At 49.4% G+C, this 20,443-nt stretch overlaps 1 protein-coding gene across 3 annotated transcripts in view; it reads left to right on the top strand.

The window, feature by feature from the left end:
- The window catches only part of Vash2 (vasohibin 2), a 33,684-nt gene extending 15,121 nt beyond the window's left edge, over positions 1–18,563 (top strand). For 2 of the 3 annotated variants that reach the window (XM_031338713.1, XM_031338722.1), the window contains exons 6-9: positions 5,536–5,917; positions 7,310–7,425; positions 12,127–12,195; positions 16,228–18,563. In XM_031338713.1, coding sequence (XP_031194573.1) covers positions 5,536–5,917; positions 7,310–7,425; positions 12,127–12,195; positions 16,228–16,300 — 640 coding nt within the window. In that variant the 3' untranslated portion in view covers positions 16,301–18,563. The remainder of the gene's footprint in view (positions 1–5,535; positions 5,918–7,309; positions 7,426–12,126; positions 12,196–16,227) is intronic. The other variant, XM_031338731.1, reaches the window with a different exon arrangement.
- Positions 18,564–20,443: the final 1,880 nt, after the last annotated feature.

Here is a 20,443-nt window from a genome sequence, read left to right as displayed (position 1 = left end):
GGGGTCTGGCAGTGTGTCATGATGGAACCTGGGGACACAGGGGTCTGGCAGTGTGTCATGATGGAATCTGGAGACACAAGGGTCTGGCAGTGTGTTGTGATGGAACCCAGGGACGCAGGGGTCTGGCAGTGTGTCATGATGGAATCCAGGGACACAGGGGTCTGGCAGTGTGTCATGATGAAATCTGGGGACACAGGGTTCTGGCAGTGTATTGTGATGGAACCCAGGGACGCAGGGGTCTGGTCTCTAATACTCCGTCATTTTCACTGCATTTTTGGCTCTTTGCCTGGAGAGGAATTTGGTCCAGAAAAGCTGTGATGACCCTGACTGACGGGGATGACAATTGAACGCCACCCGAGAGCAGAGCCAGAGAAATGCTGGGTCTTCTTGTGGGGTAGTTGGCTGGGGAGACCATAGCCACGGAAGCAGGAAGCAGAACGAGGTGCCGGGCTAATAGCCGGCCCCAGACAAAAGGTGTTGGTGTCTTGAATGCTGTCCTAAGTGGCCTTCAGAAAACTCTAAGCCGAAGGCCGGTGCGTTCTCGTCCTGGATGCATTGGAGGCAGCTGGGCTGGATCTGCAGAGCCCACTGTGAATGCTTAGAGGAGGGAATCGTGACCTTGGGAGTGGGGCTGGGTTGGACTCAAGGTGGCTCCCAGAACTGCCAGGGCTTGGAAGCCAGCCAGACATAGGAGTTGACAGGGAGTCAACCACAAACGGAGAAGAGCTTGAAGAAGGGAGGGTGACATGGCTGTGGCATGCTTTGATGCAGACCCGCACTGGCACAGAAGCAGTAAGGGCTGAAGGGAGGGGCTGTAGGAGTCTAGGCCGCAGCAGTGTGGATCCCTCCGTGCCTGTCTTGCGTGGTGATGCCACAGCCCAAGGGATGGGCTTGAAAGGGAGGCTCCATCTGTGCGTGTGAGTTCAGATGTGGGCTGTGTGGATTTAAAACATGAAATCTGGGCTGTTGAGGATGGGATATTTGGTGTGTGGGGCTTTTGAAGAAGCAGATATAATGCCAGTAATTGGGTGACATGAATATTGGGGAGACAAGTTAAGAGGAGGAGAAAATGATCAAGGATGAAACTCCAAAATTCTTTTACTGAGATGGACACACACACACACACACACACACACACACACACACACACACACACGAAGGTGCCTTCTTTGTTTGTGTTGCTGTGAGTGACGCCACGACCAAAGCAAGTTGGGAAGGAGTGGGTTTGTTTCTGCTTGCAGGTCAGGATCTATCTCTGAAGGAAGTCAGGGAAGAGACCACGGGGAATGGTAGGTTCTTACTGGCTTGTCCCCTGGGTCATTCTCAGCAAGCCAGCTTATAGAACCCAGACCTGCCCACCCTAGGGACGGTGCAGCCTATGATCATCTGGGGCCTCCGCATCAATCATCAATTAAAACAGTTCCTCAGAGACACAGCCGCTGGCCAGGCTGACAGAGGCAACTCTTCACTGAGGGTCCCTCACACCAGGTTGTCAGGTTGACAGCAAAACCAAGCAGGACAGAGACTTAAGGGAACTCGAGGAGGTTGAGACCCAGGAAAGGAGACAGGGATTAGTGGAAGAGGTGCTTCAGAATTAGATGGGACAAGGGGGTGGTCTAGTCTATCTGTTGAGACTCTTGGGCATGTGTGGGGCGTGTGTGTGTGTGTGTGTGTGTGTGTGTGTGTGTTTCTGTGTGTGTGCTCTTGAGTGTAGATGCACACTCCAGAATATGTATGTATGGATAGTTAACAGCTTAACATTAGCTGTCTTTTACCACTCTCTACCTCTGTGCGTGTGTGTGTGTGTGTGTGTGTGTGTGTGTGTGTGAAGTGTATACACGTATATGTGTGTAAATGTAGGTGCACACATACCACAGCATGCGCCAGTCACAGGACAACCTTGGGTGTTGGTCCTCAGCTTTCACCTCATTTGAGACAGGGTCTCTTTGTTGTCCATTGCTCTGTACAGCAAATTATCTGGCCCCCAGGCTTCCAGAGATTTTCCTACTGGCCACCCCACCCTACAGAACTGATGGGGGCTACAGATGTGGTCTGCCATCCTTGGCTTTGTGTAGGCTCTGGGTGTTAAACTCGGGTTCTTTGCGTGTGCAATAAGAGCTTTAACCTACTAAGATACCTCCCAACCATCTACCTGACGTTTTTGAGACAGGCTCTCCCACTGAATCCAGAGCACCCTGGTTTGGCTAGACTGGCTGGCTGAGCAAGCCCCTGGACCCACAGAGATCCATCCACCTGCCTCTGCCTCCTGAGTGCTAGGGTTAAAGGTGTGTGCCACCACTGTCTGGCTGCACAGTGAGTTCTTTAACAACGGAGCCATCTTCCTCAACCCCTCTTGTGTCGTTTTGGTTTTGGCTTTGCTCTTTGAGGTTCTAGGGACCAGATTCAGTTCCCTGGTTGTGCTTGCACAGCCCTTGACCGGAGCTACACCTCTGGCCCCAGATTTTCATAGAATCTTGTGTTTAGTTATGTGTATACTTTGTGTATATACGGGTGGGTATTAAAGCCAGAGCTACCCACCTGCTCCTGGACCTTTACACAGGACAGGGAGCTTTTGTGATTCTCTGCTGAGTGTGAAGGGTGAGTGGGCCCAGGCTATGGGCCTGGTGTGTGTGTGGGATCAGGGTGTGTGTGTCTGGGGTTATGTGGGACCAGAATATGAGGGTCTTGGGTACATGGATAGGGAGTGTATGAGACTGGAGTATGTAGGCCCGAGGTGTGTGTGGCTGGGGTATGTGGGTGCAGGGTGTGTGAATCTGGGGTGTGTAGATGGTGGGATATGTGGGTCTGGGGTATGTGGGATATGTGGGCTCAGGGTGCAGACCTGGGGTATATAGGTCTGAGGTATGTGGGACCAGGGTATGTGGTTCCAGGGTATGTAGGTCTGGGGTACGTGGGACTGGAGTATGTAGGTACAGGGTGCATAGTTCCGGGGTGTGTGGGTGTACTGGCTGGTTTTGTGTGTCAACTTGACACAGGCTGGAGTTATCATAGAGAAGGGAGCTTCAGTTGGGGAAATGCCTCCATGAGATCCAGCCGTGGGACATTTTCTCAATTAGTGATCAAGGGGGTAGGGCCCACTGTGGGTGGTGCCATCCCTGGGCTGGAAGTCTTGGGTTCTATAAGAGAGCAGGCTGAGCAAGCCAGGAGAAGCAAGCCAGCAAGGAACATCCCTCCATGGCCTCTGTATCAGCTCCTGCTTCCTGACCTGCTTGAGTTCCAGTCCTGACTTCCTTTGGTGATGAACAGCCATGTGGAAGTAAGCGGAATAAACCCTTTCCTCCCCAACTTGCTTCTTGGTCATGATGTTTGTGCAGGAATAGAAACCCTGACTAAGACAGTGGGTCACGTTGTCCTTTGCACGTTGCCACAGATCTGTGCATCGTGTCCCTGGAATTATCTAGAACATTGGGGCTTGTGGAAAATAGATCTAGGAACCCGCTGGGCCAGGGCTCTTGATTTTACTTTGTTCTTACCTATGTGACAGTTCAGAGAGCCAAAAGGCAGGTGACGAGCGTGGGAGCGTCTCCCTGTCATGTTCAACTCAGGGAAACTGGACTCTTGGCACAGACCTCCATCCAAACTTAAAGCATCTCTGGGTTTGCTCTGTCAGCGTTCTGGTGTCCTGCTTTTCCCCTGGGAGGAGTGATTTGGGTCACAGTCAGTGTCTCTCAGAGCTTCCCAGCGCCCTGGGAAACAAGGTTTGGGGAGCTGGTAGGTTTGGTTGACATCTAGTCACCTGTCCTTCTTTTCTATCTAATGAAGCCAGGAATAACTTTAGGTGGTGTTTCACAGGCACCATCCATCTTTTTATCTGTCTGTCTGTCTGTCTGTCTGTCTGTCTGTCTGTCTGTCTCTGTCTATCTGTCTCCATCCATCCATCCATCACAGCCTGGGATGGCAAACCTGGGTTCTGGTATCTTTGCAGACTAACCATCTCCCAGCCTTTGTCTTACATGTTTTCACTTCAGCTCAAGGTCAGGATCCCTTCCTGGGACATCCACTTTGCACACTGCTAACTAATGGGTGTGCACACTTTCCCATGCTCGTCAGACCCATGAATCTTAAAATTCCTTTCTGAATTACGGCAAGTATTTGGGAGGAACAGCTGCCGCGGCCAGCCTTGCTGGGAGAACTGTGCTGGTGTTGGTCAAGGTCCCAGGTGCATGGGAAGAAACACACTTAGTACTGCAGGTGACGCTCAAAGTTACTATTACCACAAGTAGGCAGCCTGGGTGGGTCTGTTTGGTAATGTGTTTTAAAGAGTACCATCATTACTTTGTTTTGAGACATTCTTACTACTTATTCCAGGCTGGCCTTGAACTTCCCCAGCCTCCCTGTTGTGAGGACTACAGGCCTGTGCTACTGTGCCTGGGTATCATTTTTGTCTTTTTGGGTCTTCCTGAGGATTGAACCTACAGCTTCATGCTTGCTAGCCAAGTGCTTTTCCACTCATCGGCTGCCCCTTTCACTGTATGACATAGCTTCCTAGTACATGTAAAAGTCACCCAAAAGTCCCCCTGTCGTTACTCTCCGTTGCTGTGGTGAGGCACTCCGACCAAGGCAACTTATGGGAGAAAGAGTATTGGGAGGCTCACAGTTTTAGAGGGTGAACCCATAACTATGATGGCTGGGAGCATGACAACAGGAAGGCATGGCCCTGGGGCAGTGGCCAAGAGCTTATGCCTTGAGATACAACTCAAAAGGCAGGGGGAGAGCTAACTGGGAATATATATAATCAGGCTTGCATTAGTGATCCCAGCACTGGAGATGTGGGGGCCAGGAAAATCCCTGGGGATCACTGCTAATCAGCTTATCTTAATGTTCCAGTTCCAGCACAAGAGACCCTGATTCAAGAAGTAAGGATAACAGAGGAATGTGGAGTTGGATCTCTGACCTCCACACTCATGTACACCACACCACACCATACATGCCCGTGCACACACACACACGCACACACACACACACACACACACACACACATACGCACATGCATGTAAAAACACCTTAAGTAGCTCCAAGTGCCCTATAGAAGCCAGACAAGGAAAAGGTGCCTGGTTATTGTTTTGGTTTGCGTCTAGCTTTTGAAGACGGCGGATTTTTTCTTTATCCCATATTCACTTGGTTTTGGTAATGCATCAAAGACACCCAGAAAATTCCTTGTAAAGGATTCATCTGGGAAGGTTAGATAACAAGTTGTTACAGACAGGGGAATGGACTCACTGGCCCCAGCAGTAGTATTGTATTCTGGAAGGGATACTCCCAACTCTTCGGCTTTGTGGTTGTTGTTTTTTTTTTGTTTTTGTTTTTGTTTGTTTGTTTGTTTTTTGAGACAAGGTTTCTCTGTGTAGCCCTGTCTGTCCTGAAACTCTATTTGTAAACCAGGCTGGCCTTGAACTCACAGTGGTCCACCCACCTCTGCCTCCCAAGTGCTGAGATTAAAGGCTCGTACCACCATGCCTGTCACTGTCTGGATCTTTAAGGCTTCATTCTTTTCCTTGACTCCACGTGCCTCAGCTATTTAACCAACGGGCAGCCTTCCATCGAGCGGTTCCCTATCAGCTTTAAAACCTATTTCTCAGGAAACTACTTTCACCACGTTGTGCTGGGGATTTACTGCAATGGTTACTATGGTTCACTGGGCATGAGCCGAAGGGCTGAGCTGATGGACAAGCCGCTGACCTTTCGGACTCTGAGTGACCTTGTCTTTGACTTTGAAGACTCCTATAAGAAATACCTGCACACAGTCAAGAAGGTCAAGATTGGGCTGTACGTCCCCCATGAGCCTCACAGCTTCCAGCCCATCGAGTGGAAGCAACTTGTCCTCAATGTCTCCAAGATGCTGAGGGCGGACATCAGGAAGGAGCTGGAGAAGTACGCCAGGGACATGCGGATGAAGGTGAGTTCGGAACCAGCACATGGTATGTGGCAGCTTTCTTCTCATCCGGATTGGTTACTTGACACACAGGATAAAAACCCTGACCTGAAGGGCGGGAAGGAGGATGCCTTGATCACAGTTCAAGGGTGCTCTCCGTCACGGGAAGGAACAGTGGGAGGAACCTGAAGCAACCGTGTCCACTGCAGGCCTCGTCTCACTTTCTCATTTTCTATTCAGTTTGGCTTTAGCCCATGGAATGGCGCTGCCCACATTAGTGTATGGTTCCTACCTTAGTTCACCCAGCCAAGAAACTTCCTCACAGACAGGCTCAAAGAGCTGTCTCCCCGTGAGGTCCTCAAATCCAATCAAACTGAGAGCCGGGATTTAACAGTCACAGACTGTCTGTGGCTCTCTCAAGATGGCAGGGAGTGTTTCTTGTTTAGTGGCCACTGTAGGAACGAACCTTCTGCATCATTTGACTAGATGGTTTGTCTCTTTGTGAACTGGCCTGCCTTCTTTGGCGGTGGATTTTTTTCACCATCAGTTTCAGCCAACTGTGGATCAAGGACATTAGGAAAAAAACTTGCTGCTGTGCTGAAGATATAAAGATTTTTTTCTTATTATTCCCTAAATAATATATAGTTGAACAACTATCATGTGTTAGGCATTACAGGTCAGTGTTGTGATTTAGTCTACAGGAGGATGTGTATAGATCGTGGATAAACAGAAGGCACTTGAGTACCCATGGATATTGGTGTCCCTTTGGGATCCTGGAACTGATTCCCACAGGGACCCAGAGCGCCAAATGGTGCTTCACAAACCACAGCTGAAACCATCTTAGATATTGCAAAGAAAGCGGTGTCTCTTTCCTCAGTTTCTTCTATCAACTAAGATCAAAAAATGAGAGACCAGGAAGTTACGTCTACGGCTGAGATAGTCACCGTGTCCTGAGGTCTATTTCAGAGTCACACTGCATCTCTGTGTGGCCTAAGTTGCAAGGCCTTCGCCATCTGGTGTCACAATAGACAGGAGGGACATTCGCTGTGCAGAGCTCGGTCTCATTATCCACTCTTCTGTCTGTCAGCTCACCTCTGTGGTGGCGGCACACCCACTTGTCCCTGTCCCTCCAGGGCCCGTGGAGACACTAAGAGAGAGTGCCTATTCTGACTCAGGCTTGCTTATCTTCACTCATGAGGACCTGAGGTGGTTGGTGATTTGAAGCCCACTCTGTGACTACATGCGGGAGGTGGGGACGGCGGCGGCAGATGCTTTCTGGAGAACTGTAGAGACTTTGCCTCCCAGGGTGACAAACATGTGGGCTCCAGGAGGCTGAGGGGCTGGGGCTGGCTGTGGGAAGGTGAGAGATGGGTGTCCTTAGGATCCAGTGTGACTAATTCCTCCTGTCTTCTTCAGATCTTGAAACCTGCCAGTGCCCACTCTCCAACCCAAGTGAGAAGCCGGGGGAAGTCCCTGTCTCCACGCAGGAGACCAGCGAGCCCTCCCAGGAGGCTGGGCAGGCGGGACAAATCGTGAGTGCCATTTTCTCTTTCCTAGCACATGCGTTTGTGTCCTGGTTGTGTCCAGGGGTGTCCTGGCCTGTCGGGATAAAGCCGAGTCCCCTCTGAGGAGACTCCCTGTTGGCAGGTCATGCATGGCAACAGTGCTATGGTGCGGGCCACCGTGGGCGGTGCTCTCCTGAAGATGAGTTGAACCAGGGAAGACCTAAGAAGGGAAGAACCCTGGAAATAGAATTAGGAACCTTGGATCTGGAATCAGCTGAGCTACTTAGGAGCTACCGTGGTGTTTTTGTAACTCTCCTGGGTCTGAGTTCAAATTTGGCAATTTCAGAGACCCGCATTTCTTTGCGCCTGGAGGGATATGGTTGCTGTCGGCCAGCAGAGGCCCAGGGATGCTTCCAGGCACTTCCTCGTCCTTGTCTAACACCCAAGGGCTGGTGATGCTGCCACAGCTCCTCCTTAGGTCAAAGTGACTCAAATAGGACATGACAGTGTGAACAGCTGAGAGCCCCCAGAGTAACCAGGGGTGACCAGCTAGTAAATCCTGAGGCCACAGTCGCATAAACACTAAAAAGTCGCTGCCTGCTAAAATAATGACAGTGGGGGCTGCCCCAGAGGCCGCTTGCATCCTGGGGACTGGGGCGACACACAGAAGTCTTGGTTGAGTCCCTGCTCAGGTGCACGGTAGCCCCTGTGGTCGAGCAGACCTTGGTCCCGACGGAGCCAGAGGTTGTAAGAGGCTAAGGATTCTTCATCTGCCACCCAACGCTGTTGAACATATCGGTTCATTAGATCACTCGGTGGGTGTTGCTTCTTAATGGTGGCCTCTTCACTTTCACAAAAGCATGTTCTGATCAGCGTATTCATCCCGTAGACTATGAAGGGAAGGTTCTGTTGTGCTCACTTCTGGATGAGGAGACCTGAACATAAAAAGAGTTTGTTACTGTCTTAGTCAGGGTTTCTATTCCTGGACAAAGCACCCTGACCAAGAAGCAAGTTGGGGAGGAAAGGGTTTATTCAGCTTACACTTCCACATGGCTGTTCATCACCAAAGGAAGTCAGGACAGGAACTCAAGCAGGTCAGGAAGCAGGAGCTGATGCAGAGGCCACGGAGAGATGTTCCTTACTGGCTTGCTTCCCCTGGCTTCCTCAGCCTGCTCTCTTATAGAACCCAAGACTTCCAGCCCAGGGATGGCACCACGCACAAGGGGCCCTCCCCCCTTGATCACTAATTGAGAAAATGCCTTACAGCTGGATCTCATGGAGGCATTTCCTCAAGGGAGGCTCCTTTCTCTGTGGTAACTACAGCTTGTGTCAAGTTGGCACAACACCAGCCAGTGCAGTTATCTTGGTCCTAGTCCTAGAGCTGGTCAGAAAGGGAGCCAGTACCACTCCCTAGACGCTAGGGATGTGACGGGAGAGAGCGGCGCTTCTGTTTGGGGATACAGGATAGGACAAAGTGTTTCAAAGAAGGCTCTTGCTTGTCACTCCACATCCCACTGTCCTTCCCCCCAACCCCAGCTAGCAGAGACTTGCTAAAATGACAGGCGACCAGGAGAGGGAAGAGGGAGTCCTGGACTCTCTGACAAGAAAGGCTGCTTAGAAAGGCCAATGGCTTCTCACCTTCCATGTGCGGCCTCGCAGTCATGCCCTCAATGCCTGTCTCTGACCATGACACCCATCCTTACCATGTCATCCTGTGATCTTGACACCCATCCCCACTGAGCCCAAGCTCTCTTGATTCAGTCACTCATTCTAGCTGTGCTGCCGTCTCAGAACTGTGAACAGAGAAACCCTTCCTGACAGGTCAGTGACACAGACCCAGCAGCTGGAGAGGAGGCCCGTCTTTTGATCTGTTGCCCCCTCTGTCCATGAAGATAGCAGTCATCGATTCCTTTGAAGCTCCCATGAGCAGTAGGGGTTGAACTGCCCACAGAGGATGCTCTTCCCCAAAGAACCTGGGCCAGTACACGGGGACAACACTCTTCTGGGGCAGTGATCCCTGCATAGCATGACAGCCATTGGCAGGCCAATGTTTCTGAGTCAGTGGTTCTGCTTGGAATCCCTAGACTTGTAGGAACTCAGTGTAGGCAGAGGTGTGGGAAGTTGGTTTTTTTTTTTTTTTTTTTTTTTTTTAGATTTATTTATTATTATAAATAAGTACACTGTAGCTGTCTTCAGATGCACCAGAAGAGGGTGTCAGATCTCATTACCGGTGGTTGTGAGCTACCATGTGTTTGCTGGGATTTGAACTCATGATCTTCGGAAGAACAGTCGGTGATCTTACTCGCTGAGCCATCTCGCCAGCCCCCCCCCCCCTTTTTTTTTGTTTTTCAAGACAGGGTTTCTCTGTATAGCACTGGCTGTCCTGGAACTCACTCTGTAGACCCAGACTGGCCTTGAACTCAGAAATCTGCCTGCCTCTGCCTCCCAAGTGCTGGGACTAAAGGCGTGCGCCACCACCGCCTGGCGAGGTGTGGAAGTGAGTGACTGCAGGCGACAGGGCAGAGTGGCAGTCAGGCTGAGGCCAGTAGTCTGATGGTGATGGCTTGTTGTAGAGGCAGGGAAAAGTATGAGTTGAAACTTCGGGCTCTGAGGTGTTTCTCAGGCTCCCAGGAGGAATGTTCTAGAAAATACTGGTGGTAGAGAACTGTGGTTTAAGGACAGCTTTGAAATTGAAGGCGCCTACCCAGAAGCGACAGTTCAAACAGTGACTCATTGGTGAGGAAAGAAGAAGAAAGCAATGAGTAGCTCCGGGGAGGCCAGAGGAAGCAGAGACAGACTAGGAGATGAGGGAGGGATGGCTAAGAGGGAGATTCTTGCTCCAGGTGCGCTGTTGCCCTTGTCAATGGTGAGTGTTAGACAGTCCCCGCTGTCCTATATTGTAATAAATATTTACTCTCAATCTGGGATTTCCACCTCACCTTTGATCATTCAGTTCCCAGATAAAAGACGCATGACTTTCCATATTGATAATAAGCCTGAAGCAACACTAGAGCAGGGTAGCTATCTACCTCTAAGCACGTATTTTACCTCCCTGTCAGTAACCCTGAGTTAAGACTTCTTCCACACAGGCTGCCCTTCTCTCCAGTGGCCAGCTCACTCGGACAGTTCTTATGATCTCTAACCCCATGGTGCCTCCCTCTCTCCTCCTCCCTCCTGTGGTTCTCCTCCATCCCCAAACTCAGGAGCCAAACACTCGACCTATCTCAATTCTGCTCAGCTATAGGCATCTTTATTCATCAGTCGGGGATAACTTGGCTGGGGTTGGGGGGTGGGGCAAGGTTAAGGGTCACTTGGGTCTATGTGGGGATTCTCTCATCCCTGGGGGCAACCAGCGCTGGGGGCTGGTATTTAGTACTATAACAATAGCAAAAGATCGAACCTCAACAGCCCTCCTCTGGGGAACCCATTGACCCTTCTGCCCATCTGGTGCATCAGAGAGCCTGGGGGTGAGGAGAAAGAATGAGAGCATGTAGTGTCCCCTAAGCCAGGAAGGATGGCTTCCAAGAAGAGGGGGTTCACTTTTGTCACCCTCCTGCCTTCAAGCCCCATGGCTCATTTCACCCTCATGATGGGAGCTCTAGGGTGGGGGGTGGGGTGGTTCAAAGTGAGGACTCCTGATCCAGTGGCAAAAGTGTCAACTCAAACACAGCATGGGCAGTGAGGTTCGGGGGAGGAGTAGATCCTGAGGAGGTTCAAGGGAAGATTGGAAGATACTGGGAACTCTGGGGAATCTTTGGAGCAGTGTGACAGGGCATGACAGGGCTAAGCCTGTGAAAGAGCATGATGGGGGGAGCCAGAAGGACAATACACAGGGTGAGCCCTGAGCCCCAGCGAACCAGGACGTGGCTTGCGGATCTTTGGGCCTTGGTTTCCTTACTTTGAAGAGGAGCAGAATTAGAGTAGATTCCTTGAAGTAGTTTGTAGAACAATAGTGTATTCCCCTCTGGGCTTTTTCCTTGCAAAACGGAAGAGAACTACACTGTTTTTGACGACCAGGTGGAAATAACAGGGAGCAAGGGGTGAAGGTTTTAAAAGAAAGTGGTGAATTCAGGAAGCAAGGTTTTGGGGCAGCCAGGGTCAGAGGGGTGGGATGCTACAGTGAGGGCTTAGGGGCAGGGGGGTTAGAGGGGCTCCAGGCAGACAAGCAAGCGGAGAGGTTGGCGGTCTGTGCCTCCCATAGCCTTGTGCCAGGGGATGGAAGCCATGCTGTCTGGAGAAGATAGCCATGGTAGCAGACTGAGCGGGGCCCAGGCTGGGGGCCTCACTGACAAGTGGATCCTGGATCTCAGAGGGGCCTTGATCCAAATCAGAATGGGGGAAATCACCCTGCCCTGCAGCTTAGGGATGGAAATCTGAGTTTGGGTTTTGACAAGCTGCTGTTGCTGGGTGGGGACCGTAACTTGAGCTCTCCCCCAAGCCGTTCAGCAGCAGACCCAGCCTCACTGGGCTTTATGAAGCAAGGCAAAGCATTTACGTTCACAACCTGCGTGGCTAGATGAAAGTGTTGAAGGCCAATCCTACTCCAGACTCGTTCAGTCCTGGGAGGCCTCTGACTGAGATGGTCTCCAGGTAAACTTGGCCGGTCCCCATGGTCAGGCCTCACAGAAGTCAATCTGGGAGGTGCTTCTGAGTCACCCTCACAGGAGGCAGAAAGAGAAATGACTTTCCTTGCCCCAGACCCCTAATCTCTACCACTTTGTCATGCAGCCAAGACACTGGGCCACTGCAGCGCCTTCATCTGCATCCGAGGAAGAGAGCTGTTAGACAGCCACAGTTGTGAGTTTGAAGCTGCGGGTGCCAGGGCCCCACTTATCCCCACTCCTCCTGACTGACACTCGAGTGTCCTGAGAGTGGAGAGGAGGACCAGGAGGAGCTGGGTCCCCAGGTGTTTCCCTCCCATCCCCTTCCTATTGCTGCATCCCCCCAACCCCCAAGGTCTGTCATAGCTGCTGTGGGGCAGTCACAGGCCAGTATATTGTAAACCTCTCAAAAAAGGTGGGGTGTCTGTGCCCATCTCCCAAGGCCCTCAGATTCAGGTCCATATCCATAGCCTTTCTCCATGGCTGAGTAGGTTCCCAAGAGCCCCTCATTAACTCTCTAGTGGGGAGTGTGGGGAAGGGATCTACCTGTAAGCCAGGTAGCCTCGGAACAGTGCGGTCATCTGGAGCCCTGCACTTGTGGGGACCTGAGGAGAGTGCTGCAGAGCTCGTGAGACCACCCTCTTCTCCGCATCAGAAATCCTGGCCATTTTGCTTTCTATCCAGATTTGGAGGTTAGGGGGAGCCTCAAAAGGATATCTATGGGGGTTCCGTTTAAAGTGGACTGAGGTGAGCGAGGAGGGGACGGTCTCCCTGGTTGGTTCCTCTTATACCTCGGCTCCTATGGGACAGGCCAAGGGAAGGAAGGACTTGTGCTGCCATGCAGGAGAGGGAAGGACGACAGAAGACAGAAGCAAAAGAAAGACCGGAGAGCAGGGACCACAGGAGGCATGGAAACTCCTCCCTCTGCTGACACATACATCTGCCATAACCACAGGCTGGACCAGCATCACAGGCTGGACCAGCACCCCTGGCTCCCAGACATATGTTAACAAAAGGCTCTTCTCTTCTGCTCATCTTCTTCAGGCAGACTTTGGTCTAGCTAGCTAGTTTTGCTTTCTAAAAGGGACAGCTTTGACCATGCCCCCGTGGCTTTAGACGCTGGGCTCGCTGAGCGGGCCTGCATCAGCAAAGTCTCTGGGATGCCATTGTTATTATCTCATCTTTACCTAAGGCCAGCAAAGTTGTTTCTAAATCTGCCGGAGTGCTCAGGGAGTAAAATAACTACAGTTGGCTTGAGGCTGTCAGCTGGGGCCCATACATGGTTCTAGGGGCTTACACTACCCTCTGCTCGCAGCTGGAGTCCCTGCCAGCTCTACATCCCTCTCTGTCTTTGCACTTGCCTAAATAATCCCTTTAGGAACATCTGTGTCACTGGGTTGACACCAGAGTCAGCTGAGTGGGACGGTAAGAGTGACTTCACCAGCCTCAATTAAGATCAAGTTTCTAAAGGGAGACAGCCTTCCCCTCCCCCAGGGGCTTGCCTCTGCTCCCTCGGAGTGTTTCGGTCTTATTTTTATCACGACATTTATATGCGTGTAAGAACACACATACATGTGAGGGGCACAGGACAACCTGTGCGTTCTTACCTTCCACCATGGGAGTCACGCTTGGTGACAAGTGCCTTTACTGACTGACTGAGCCGCAGTCTCCCTCCCCCAAATGCTGGGAGCACCTTCTACAAGCAACAGTTGCTCCTCTACCTCTCAACTCTACCCACCGGGGGGTTCTTAGAAGAAAGTGGGCAAGGAGATTGGGGTCTGTGTACCAAAGCCCCTGTCAACTTAAAGCAACTCCTTCCGGACACTGGGAGTCAGTTCCCTGGAGCGCTTTTCTGATGGTTGTCCACAGAGCCTGTTGAGTGGGGTTAGCTCAAGAGCAGGTTAGAGAATCCAGGGGAGCCCGACTTGGTCCTGCATCCGTTTTGTTTTTTTTTTCCAGTTACTTGAGAGGTAGGAGCCAGGAAGATCATTTGTGTCCTTAAGTTCAAGACCAGTTCAGACTATATAGAGGCAATCAGTAGAAAAGCGGGGCTCGGTTCACTGCTTGTTACACAAGCTTGAGGTCCCTGAGTTTTCAGATCCCTGATGCTACAGAACAAGCCAGGTATGGCAGCACACACACTGTAAGCCCACTGTGGGGCAAGGGAGACGGGGTGAGGGGAGGCTTTCTGGAAGCCAGCTTATCTCAGTCTACAAGCTGAAAGTTCAGTGAGAGATCCCATCTCTAGAAAAGAAAACTAAATTAGGTGAAGGAAGGAAGGTAACAGGTCAGCCGCTGGCCTCCACGTGCAGTGGACACACTTGGACACACATACCTTCCCACACATCCTCACATGAACATCTACAGAAAAACAAAAGGGGTGGGGAGACCATCTCTTAACTGGGGTCAAGTTCTCCAAAAGCCAACCTTTTCTTCTTTTCTGCCATGTTTCCTCTTTTCGATTTTACTTTGCTTTTGGCTTTTAACCCACGAAGGGTCCCCAGGTGGGTCCTGGAAGCCACTCTTCAAGGTTTGTAGACAGTGATCCTGTTTAAAGTAGCTGATCTCTAGGGCATGAATGGTTCACACCATCATCACCCTGAAGGCCTTGAGCTCATCATCAACACCACTAAGTGAAGTGTGCACACATCCACTTACATTCCCACTGCTCATCACTGTGGGCATCCCAGGAACCATGAGAAGACACACAAATGTGATGCGGACCAATTCGTGCCACCACCCACAGGAGACTAAGATACAAAGTTCTCTAGTGGGGTCAAGTGGCAAGTTGGTAGAGTTAGTGACCACCGTGAAGTTGTTTCATAGAGAATGGTCATAGATCAAGATGTCACAATCTCTTAGTGGCTACTTGAGAGGCAGGAGGATTCCAAGGTCAAGGGCTGCCTGGTAACTAACTGAGATTTCATCTCCAATATAAAATGAAAATGTAGTTGGGAAGGGCTCAGTGGCACAGTGCTTGCCTGCCACAGGAGAGTAAGGTGTGTAGTGTGGTCAAGCCCTTCCTAGAGAAGGTCGCTGAGCTATGGAGTCTGCTATTCATTTGCAGTTGAGAGAGCTGGACTACTTTCCTGTCAAGAGGAAATCTTTCAAGATTTAAGACCTTTCTTTACCTGAATTTTCACTTTTTAGCACTTAGGATAAAGTGTCATTGGATGTCACTTAAAGACATCTCGTCAGAGCTCCTGACGTAGAACTCACCAGTGTCCTAAATCCCACTTACAGTCTCCACCATGTCGACCCACAGTGACAAGGGGGTCATCAGATATTGGAAGCTGTCAGAATGCTTACAGTGTCATCCTGGGAAGCTGCCAGTGCCTTAGCTGGCGCCCCTACAGGGCTCAGGCAATGTGCGTTGGGAGTTTCTTAGCAAAGATGCTTTGCTCTGAGTAGTTTGTCCTATTGCATGTGGTTTCAGTGATTTCTGAAAGGTACACCTTGTTTTTTTGTTTGTTTTGTTTGAGACAGGGTTTCTCTACATATCCCTGGTTGTCCTAGAACTTACTCTGTAGACAAGGCTGGCCTCAAACTCAAGAGATCCACCCGCTTCTGCCTCCTGTGTGCTGGAATTAAGGCGTGTGCCACCACAGTGGGCAATGCACCTTGATTTTACACATTCAAGCCTACAGTGTGAAGCACCTCTCAGGAGTAACTGAGAATGTCCACCAGAACCTAGTCTCCTTGTGATCCTTGGGCTCACTGTTGGCTAGAGAATATGGTTTAGTCCTGTATGATATGCGACTTGATAGGACCTGAGAGGTACTGGGATTCACAAGTTGAAGGAAGCTCTGAACTTAGTGCTGTGGACCTAAAATATTCAGACACGGGAGACTCAGGCTGGAGGATGCAGAGTTCAAGGCTGCCCTGGAAAACAGTGAAACCCTGTCTCAGAAAAGTGAGAGTCTGATTAATATTGCTGTGGTGTTTATTTTCCAGGGTTGCTTTTTGTTTGTTTGTTTTAGTTTTACAACGTTAATGTGATTACGTTCAAGCTTAAAAGGCTAATTTGATGCTAGAGATGCTTTTAAATTTCTTCATTGAAAGCCTTTCCTTAAAACTTGTCAAGGTAGATCAAGAACCGGGAGCCAAGAGTGCGGGTGCGGGGAGCAGGTGAATATTGGAAGGGTTCGCTAACCACACTGGAGGCCCTTGAAGAGCTTCATGTGTGAATGTTGGTCCCTCTCTATCATCCTTCTGCCTTTACCCTTAGGCCTGCTCTGGCCGAGAAGAAGGTGGCCGACCTCAGCACTCTGAACGAAGTGGGCTATCAGATCCGGATCTAGCCAGGCCAGGCCAGCAAGGCTTCCATGGTGCTCTTGTCTACTTCACCCAGCAGCTGCAGGAGGAACTGCAACCTGTGAACTTTTGATTTTGAAGGATTTACCTGGAGATAGAAAATGTGTGGGTTTTGAAGAATTCCCTGGGCAGCAAGCATGACTGGGCTGGAGTGACGGACAAACCCCTGGGCTGACTGACTCCCTCACTCAGGATCTCAAGAACAATGTTGGCCGCAGTTTTCTACTTTTCCATTGGCCGACTGTCCCGCTTGCTTTGAACGTTTTTGCCTCAGCTATAGTGACCGTTCATGGAGCTCCTCCCACTTTTTGGTACAGCTCAGCCAGGATCACTGCCTTCTCAGCAATAACAAGCAAAGATGGGTGGGTTTTTTTTAAGCAGTTGATATTACCTCAACATTTTGGCATCAGATATGCAATCTTAATGAGTTTTTTATATTCTATTTGTATTGTTTTCCTATAGGGATCTTGATGGTTTAGAGGGGTTTTTGGTTGTTTTTTTCTAGTTCACACATGAGATGAGATTTAAGTTATATGCAAATGCTTTAGAAGCACTGAGATTCTGGCAATAAGGGAAAACACTTTAGGATCTTGGAGTCACTTTTTTAAAGCGTGTCCTAACACACATGTTAAGAAGCTCTAGTCCATGCTGTTGCTAGCATTTAAGCCTTTTCTGAGGCAAGCAAGAGATCAATCACGTGCTCCCGAAACCGCAGCAGTGCCGAGACTTCCCAGACAGGAGGGCAGACGTCTGGTCAGCCTCGGTCCCTAGTGGCTCCTTGCTGTTAATGTGTTCTGCTGTCCCACACGAAGGCAAACACGACGATGGACCGTTTCCCCGTAGCTTGTCTTTAGGTGCCAGCCACTTCATGGCATTAGGAGGCGCTGTGGGGAAGCCAGGACCTCAAGGAGCAAGCCTGTCTTAAAAGTTCCAGCACAGTGCTGTGCCTCCCTCAGTGTTCCCCAGGCCCTGAAGCACAGCGAGCCCTGCCTGTGGCCACTACAGCGAAGCTTCTCCTTGCAGAGCATGACGGGGGAAACCTAGGCCATAAGGAGGGCAAGAGCATGTGCAGAAAACCTCACTCCACCCTAAAGCCAGCATTACTAATGAAACGTTTCCTTGGAAAAGCTGAGTGTCCTTTAGAGGGCAGGACCAGGAAACTAAAACAGAATGTGAACTTCAGTTCTGAACTCAATGGCTTCCTTCAAGAATCCTGTTGTCGGAGTTCAAGGTGAGTTATGGGGCCCAGGCGTGTGCTCTGAAGCTCCTCTGGTTTGACACCCAGCACCCAACGAAGCATCCTTCCTCCACATGTCCTCACGAGCTGCCCACCCACTGTCAGCCTCAGGGCCGTGTAAGTGCACCCACCAGGCCTGTGTTCAAGGCCAGCTCACAGGGACAGAGCACCAAGCAGCAGGACAACCCTGATGCGCGGCAAAGGAAAGAACAGCAGCGATCTCTGACACTTTGACGCTTAATCTCTTCCACAACTACTTTCTGACTTTTAGGTTCATTTTTCAAGGCAAGGTTAGTCAGAGAAACATTGAAAAAGCTCTTTGTCACTCAATTTTACTGCCTGTAGTTACACTAACTTCCAAAAAACAGAAGGAAGCCTGAAACGCCTACATTCTAATGCAATAGTTTATTGAAATAAGGCGGCAAAAATGAACCCAGCACGTCTTAGCTCGCAGACTGGCCTTTCAGCCTGCTGTGATGAAGATGAAGAGGAAAAGTGAGCTGACAGGAACACGTTTATCCTATGCACCATGGCAAGATGCGCAGAGCCGAATGACAAGTTTCAAGCTGACTGCTGCTGGCTGTTGAAAGGTAGCCTGGGTGTTTTCTGCACACGCGGGAACCGTGAGCATACCCCTTCCCTCGAGTCAGCTGTCTCCCAGGGTGTCCTCAGCAGACATGGGTAAGCTAAGGGAAACCTCTGCAGGCTTCAGCTCACTCACCACACAAGGCTCTCGTACGCTAGACTTTTATGGACAACCTTGTACAGTTTTTTTGACATACACTTCAGATTCTCGTTTATTCTCTTAGACTTTGATCTGGCCAACGTTTTTAAAAAATATTTCAGAAGAACCGTGATTGTTTTAGTGGGTATTTTTCTAAGTATGTGAAGACTTGATGGTATTCTACAGAACACCACAAGTGCATGCTTCAGACTCAAATCTCTCTCATCACGTGTCCACACACAGCATGGAACTGTAATAAAACTGTCCTGGAAACTGAAGGACTTCATGATGTTTTGTGGCTGTTTTGTCCTATTGAACATATTGACCATTGTCTTTCCTCTTCCAGACTTTGTTAAATATTACTCTATTTTTGTGCATGTCAATCACTTGCCTCTAAGCCTCATTCTAACTGATAATGACTGAAAAGGTAACGAAAGAGCTGAGGAAGGTGACAGGCCAGCGTCTACAGCTCAGCACAGCCCAACAAATGTGCAAATATAGTAACTTATTACAGATTACAGGTACAAAGTACAAAGGACTCTATGCCTTATATATATATATATTTTTTTAAAAAACCAAAAGATTAAAAAATAGCAGTTGCTTAATCCTGAAACGTAACCGCTGGTGAAAGACAAGATTTCAAGCATCTATTGTCTTGATGGCAAAAGGTGCAATAAAAACTAGGATATCGTCACACTTTCTCTTTGCATTTACAACCTGGCCAGCATGAGACTGGGGAGATAGCTCAGTTAGAGAGCCTGAGTGTGATCCCTAGGACCCACGTGAAAAGCCAGGCACCCACATGTAGTCTCACACAAGGAAGGCAGACAGGACAATCTCTGAGCCTGCTGGCCTGCCAGCTTCCCCTATTTTTTGGCATGTTCCAGGCCAGTGAGAGAACCTGTCTTAAAAGTGAAAGGTTCCAGAGGGCTCACCTCTGGCTTCTAGACACACAAGTGCAAGTAAACACACACACACACACACACACACACACAGACACATGGTTAGTTCACACTTTTAGCCTGTGAGATCTGACTTCTGCAGTCAGATCAAACTCTGTTTGACAGGAAAACACAAGGCCTAGAGGAGCTGCTAGCTCCTCTCTGTCCACAACAGTAGAGAAAAAATAGATAAGTTTTATTGAAGTTTTAAAAGCTTGTGAGAAGTGTGTGGCCACAGATTAACAATAAGCTAACAGCAATTTATGAATTAACTGTATCAAAGTGCTGTACATCAAACAGGCCCAAATTCACATTATATTCATTGGGATATAAAAACTTTACAAAGGTTTTTATGAATGTTAGTTTGGCTACAGTGATGTCTATACAAATTCACTCAACACACCCTCCATATTAAAAAGAGACAATTACCACTGTAATTTGATAATTATGTCTCTAACCAGGACCCTTAGCACTCCACAAAGTACTACTGAAAACTATGGACCATCTGAGCACTATATTAATATTCTACATGAAAAGCAAAGTGAGCCAGTTGGCTTGCTCAGTGCTCACTGGGCACTTCTTAGTCTGCACACCTCTAAGGCAGTAGTCTAGTACACATAAAATAATGAATAAATGAGTTAAAAATTTAAACTGCAAAGATTTATTGTCTAATTTAAAACATTCTATTAATAAAACACTGTAGAAAACATTTATTACTACACAGTAATGACTTAGTAAAAATGCCTGTAATCTGAGTCTACTATTTTAAAAAATAGAGAAATTTCTACTTACATTTAGAATTCTATTTGACACTTGTACAGGGTAAGCTACTGGCTGGTCAGGCTGCCGTGAGGCTGCGGGGACAGCGTAAGCGCCATGGCCAACACTGCTGCACCATGGTACCAGAAAGCTCACCGCTCAGCCAACAGTTAGTGAGGCGCCTGGGTCTAAGCAACACCTCCCCAGATGACTCCTGCATGTTGGAGGCAAAAACCAAACAGCTGTGGAGTTCCTCTTCAGAAGCTTGGACCCCTGTGGAGGAAGGCCCAGTGATTTCTAAGAACAAGCACAGGCTTCTCCCAATGAAATTAGGTCTCCAGGAAAGGCAGGAAGCTGAGCTTTGCAGTTTCGATGTACTAAAAAAACACTGACTTCCTATTTTGAGGGCCAAGGAGATGAACTACATTTTAAAAATGCTGTCAACTTTACCAGGACTTAGAAGTCATTT

The sequence above is a fragment of the Mastomys coucha genome, unplaced genomic scaffold, assembly GCF_008632895.1.
Source record: "Mastomys coucha isolate ucsf_1 unplaced genomic scaffold, UCSF_Mcou_1 pScaffold1, whole genome shotgun sequence".
NCBI lineage: Eukaryota > Metazoa > Chordata > Mammalia > Rodentia > Muridae > Mastomys > Mastomys coucha.
This window is presented reverse-complemented; position numbering and strand designations above follow the sequence as displayed.